The 5,614-nt window shown below is 39.0% G+C and overlaps 1 protein-coding gene across 1 annotated transcript in view; it reads left to right on the forward strand.

Moving 5' to 3' along the window:
* Window positions 1–5,614, forward strand: part of LOC102864537 (E3 ubiquitin-protein ligase UBR1-like) — a 215,554-nt gene that overhangs the window by 200,038 nt on the left and 9,902 nt on the right. The window contains 2 exon segments of the mRNA XM_006883213.1: window positions 3,056–3,164; window positions 3,599–3,655. Of these exon segments, the coding sequence (XP_006883275.1) occupies window positions 3,056–3,164; window positions 3,599–3,655 (166 nt within the window).

Below are 5,614 nucleotides of genomic sequence, written 5' to 3' on the forward strand. Positions count from 1 at the left end.
GTTCCTCTGGGGTCTCACAGTCTTCGCTCCTCTGGAGTTCCGCGGGGGGTGACTGGCTGTTGTTCTTCCCGGGTCTCTTCTGGGTCCCTCTCGCGGCGTTCCCCCATCTGGCGGCCTCGCCCTCGCGCTGCGTCGCCCTCGCGCTGCGTCGCCCTGGCACTCTGTTCTTTAGGTTTTTTAGCTTGAGATATACTGAGAGAGTTCTTCCCTTTTGATTTTCTGACTCCAGGTCTTTGCATATTTTATGATAATACTTTGCTTTGTATTCATAAGCTGCCCTTCAAAATCTTCTGTTCAGTTCTTTAGCTTCATCATTTTTCCCCTTTATTTTGGCTCCTTGTCATTCTGGTGCAATATTCAGAATCTCTTCTGATAGCCATTTTGGTCTTTTCTTCCTCTTTATCTTTGTAATGGCATTTTGCTTTCTTTGTGGATGATATCCTTGATATTGTCCCATAGCTCATAATCTGGTCTTCATTCACTAGTGTTCAATACTCAATACCTCAGACCTGTTCTTGAGATGGTTTTTTAAATTAAGATGAAATAGATCATTCAAGAGGCTGGACTTGATGGAGACTAATGTGGCATCAGGATTTGAGGAAGAGTCACCAACAACTTGCATTATGCAGATGACACAACCTTGCTCACTGTAAATGAGGAGGACTTGAAGCACTTGCTGTAGAAGAACAAAGACTACAGCCTTCAATATGTGATGCATCGCCACATCAAGAAAACAAAAATCCTCACCACTGGGCCATTAGGTGGCATCATGATAGATGGAGAAAATACTGAAGCTGTTAACGATTTCATTTTGCTCAGATCCACAATCAATACCCTTGGCACTGTCAGTCAGGAAATTAAAAGATGAGTTACAGTGGGAAAATCTGCTGTCAAGTATCTCTTCAGAGTATTGAGGAACAACAGTGTTAGTACAGAGTCTGAGGTGTGCCTGATCCAGGCCATGGTCTTCACAATTACTTGCTATATATCAGAGAGTTGGACAATGACTGAGGATGACAGAAGGATCAATGCCTTTGAGTTGTGGAGAAGAATCTTGAACATACCATGGACTGCAAAGAAAACAAACAGGTCTGTCCTGGAGATGGTGAAACCTGGTTGTTCTTTGGAGGCAAGGATTTTTTTCTTTTTTTTACATTATTCCCATTCTTTTTTGTGACTTTTTTTTTAATTAATTTTAATGGAAGTTTACAAAAACTTAGGGTTTCCATTCATTCATTGTTGCACTTTTCTCCCTGCCCACCTCCTCTCCCCATGGAGGCAAAGATTTTGAAGCTCTGTTCTGGGCATGTTTTAAGGAGGAACCAGTCCTTGGAAAAGGACATTATACCTGGAAAGGTAGAAGGTTAGCACAAAAGCGGAAGGCCTTGGTTGAGATGGATTGACACAGTGACTGTGGCAGTGAGGTCATCTCAGGATAGGGCAAGGTTCAGAGCTGTTTTTCATAGGGTTGCTATGAGTTATAGTTAACTCAATGGCGCATAACAATAATAGTACTTATTAGATAAATTAATACATGATATTGGAAGCAGGAGTGGCATCCACTTCCTAAATAACATGCCTCCAGAAACTATGAAATTTGATAAAAGTTGATAGCTGTAGAGAGACTTCAGGCCTTTTGTTCATAGGGTCACTATGAATCGTATGAATGAAGGCAGTCAACAACAATTTATGATAAGGACTTTGTATATAATAATAAGTGGCATGATTACAGGAGCCCAAATGGTGCAGTGGATTAAGCATTTGCCTGCTAACCCAAAGGTTGGTGATCAGAATCCACCAGCTACTCTGGGAGAAATATAAGGCAGTCTGCTTTCATAGTTACATTCTTGGAAACTCTGTAAAGCAGTCCTGCTCTGCCATAGGGTTACTATGAGTTGGAATCAACTCAAGAGCAATGGGTTGACTTTGGATTGTGTTGATAGTTAAGACATTTGAGGGCTCTGATCTGGAGAGTGATTTAATAGTGCTTATGTTTTAAAAGGGTCCCTTTAGCTTATCAAGATGATAGATTTTCTAGATAGAATACATAGAATTAAAAAGTATACTCTACATATCATTTCTAAAACTTATAAAAAATTAGTGTAAACTCTAAGCATTGTTCCAAATACTAGTTCACTACTCTGTTTTATAATTATTAATATTAGACAAACAGTATACAAAATTCAGCAGTAAGTCAATTGTATTAGCAGAATATTTGCCTCAATTGCATATGTACTTTTGTGTATAGATTTCAAAATCTATAGCTGAATTATTTCTAATATGATTAGAAGTTTTGAGTTGGGTTTTTTTTGTTGTTGCTGGTTGGTTGGTTGATTTTCACTTGCTTTGAAAAACTATGGATTCTTTCTAGAAAATGACATTTTAGACTTTTCCTTCTTTTTGTTGTGTGATTTCTGCCTCATTTACTGACTAGTTAACTTTACTTTAGAAGTTTTTAGCAAGGTATTATCTTTATACATGAGTCATTATTCTTGATTGCTGACAAGTTGAGCCCCACTCATAGTGGTCCTGTGAACAAAAGGCCTGAAGCCTTTCTATTAACGATTGTCATTGATCACAGTTCATAGTTTCCAGAGTATGTTGTTTAGGAAGTGGATGCCACTCCTGCTTCCAAAATTATTTTTACCTGAGAATTAGATACATGGGTTGGAAACTGGAAAAGGGACAGGTTATAATCCAAGTGGATTTATTAGTGAATTTTCTTCTGGCTATCTAGAGTCAAGGGGTCACTGGTAAGAGTCAGCTTCTAGATAACAAGCTTTCCTGTTATGTTATTTTTATCTAGTCAGTGTTCCCATGTGCAACACCTCTTACATTAAAATGTGTTGCAAAACCTTGATGCATCCGTCCATCATAAGTGCAAGGTACTTTCAATTGAATGTAAGGTGCATTTCTTTTTTTTTGTTTTGTTTTTATGTTTTTGGGGTTTTTTATATTTCTTTTAAAAAGTATAAACTACGAAGAAATTCTTTTTTAGCAGGTTGACAGGGTAAGAATATTGTGCTTATATTAAATGCAATTTTCTTTCTTGCAGATTCTGAAGAAGGAGAGTACAAGGCTCTCTGTAGCTATCTGTCTTTACCCACAAATTTGTTTGTGCTTTTCCAGCAATATTGGGATACTGTGAGACCCTTGCTCCAGAGGTACTACTACCATAAGGCAAAATGTCTTTGTCAAGTTGTTATACACTTTGAAAATGTCACATTACAACAACTATTTGTTGACCTTTTAGACTAGTTAACAATGATTGAAGGAGAGAACAAAAATATAGGAGATCAAAAAAAAAAAAAAATATAGGAGATCCCAATTGTACATCACTAAAGGAGTAAGGATAAGTCTAGAAACCCATGGGCACCAGTTTTTGTTTATTCCATCATGACTACCATCCAATGTATAATCTTTATGTTCTATATATTTTAGCACAATAAAGTTTTAAGAAGGAGAACGGAGGAAACAACAAAGATAGTATTAAAGAAATAGAAAGGAGAACACAGAAAGAAGGGGGAGGGAAATAATTGGAAAGAAGAGCTCATTGATTTACATTGCCAGTTCCGTTCTTGTCTCGGCTTCCATGCAGATGGTGTTCTGATCCTGCCTTGCACAGCTGTCTGAAGCAAAGAAGCACTGTGGTCAGGTTAGTTGTGCTTCCTGATCTTTTCCTCTTCTACAACCTGGGCTTGCTAAAGTAGTTGGGGGGTTTTAGTGTATTTGAAATGCGAGGTTTCTCATTTCTATTAACGTCTCTTAGGTCTTTGCTAGAAATAAAATTTGATTACAGTTGTTTTGTTATTTTTAAGAATAGGTAATTTTTTTTCTCTTGTTGTTGTTATGTGCCATTGAGTTGCTTGCCACTCATAGTGACCCTGTGTACAACAGCCCTAAACCCTGCCCTATCCTGTGCCAGTCACACTGCCTCTGACACACCCATCCCGATTACCCCAGTCACTGAATCAGTCCACCTCATAGAGGGTCTTCCCCTCTTGTGCTGTCCCTCAACCATCCCAAGCATGATAATCCCTCTCCAAGGACATGTCTCTCCTTACAACATGTCCAAAGTATGTCAGATGAAGCCCCAGAATCCTTGCCTCCAAGGAGCAGTCTGGTTTAACCCTCTCCAGGATGAATCTGTTTGTTTTCTTGACAGTCCATGGTACATTCAATACTCCTCTCCAGCACCACAGCGCAAAGGCATCAATTCTCCTTCTGTCCTTCTTAGTCATTGTCCAACTCTCTGATGCATAACAAGTGATTGCAAAACATAGCCTCTATCAGACGCACCTTCTTCACAGTGACACCATTGCTCTTCAGCACCCTGGAGAGCTCCCTAACAGCCGACTTTCCCATCACAATACGTCTTTTGATTTCCTGGCTACTGGTGACAAGAGTGTTGACTGTGGAGCCAAGCCAACAAAAGTTGTTAACAATTTCAATCTCAATCTCTTTACCATCCATCCTGATGCTGCCAATTGGTGAGAATCTTTGTCTTCTTGACAAATATCTTAGATTGTTAGAATGTAGTATTGTTGTTACTGTTGGGCCTGTTGAGTCAAGTACAACTTAGAGTAACTGTATGAACAACAGACCTGAACTCTGTCCTATCCTGTGCCGTCCTCATCATCTCTGACACATTGAGCCAATTGCTTCAGCCACTGTGTCAGTCCATCTCCTTGGAGGTTGTCTTCTCTTTCACTGACTCCAGCTTTCCAAGCATGATATCCCTTTCCAATGGATAGCCTTTCCTCACAGAGTGAGAACGCTAACTGCACTTTTTCTAAGACATATCTGTTAATTCTTTTGGCATTTCATGGGATGAATATTCAGTACTCTTCTCCAACACTGCAACTCACAGGCTCCTCTTTAAAGAATTGTTCTTCAGCTAATAATGCCTGTCCAAAGGCAAAGGAGAAGATAGTGTTTTGGAGCCACTGGTCTATTGAAGTCAGAGAGTAGTCATAGTATTTTTATACATTTTTTTAAGAATAAAAGAAGATATAAATAGAATAATTTCTTGTTCCTTTCCTTTATCTACTTAGACTGTTCTTTGTTTCCCATTACCCAGCTCCTCACCCCAAACCAAACTTTCCCTAAACCCTACAATCTCCTATAAATTATTAAAATTCATCTTTTACTCAGGGACCAATTCAAGTGCCATCTGTTTGCTGCTGCCTTTCCTAGTATATGCTCTCTCTTATGTGTGTGCACATGGACTTGCCAACATGTTAAATCACTAAATAGTAAGGTTAGCAAGACAAATGAAGACCTGTCTTTTGTCCTTTCCAGCATCTGGCTTGTATTGTGTAGTTTTTATTTTCATTAAATTGCATCAGAACCAACAGTAAGGCTGGCCATTTTTCTCTGGACTGAGCAAATATTATGAGAGAATTTATCTTTGCCGCCTTCCTTTGTCATCTTTCCCCACTCTTGGGACTACTTTCACCTCCCTTAAAATGTGCATCTGTTACTTTCCCCATAACTGAACTTTACTGATTTAGAGATAAACTCTCCCACACCTTTGGTTCACATCACCATACTGTGTCAATCTGCACTCTCAGAGCTTCCATAGTTTAGGATAGCTCTTGGATGTTCTTTTTTT

This window comes from Elephantulus edwardii, unplaced genomic scaffold, assembly GCF_000299155.1.
Source record: "Elephantulus edwardii isolate Elephantulus edwardi_28Jun2011 unplaced genomic scaffold, EleEdw1.0 scaffold00026, whole genome shotgun sequence".
Taxonomy (NCBI): Eukaryota; Metazoa; Chordata; class Mammalia; order Macroscelidea; family Macroscelididae; genus Elephantulus; species Elephantulus edwardii.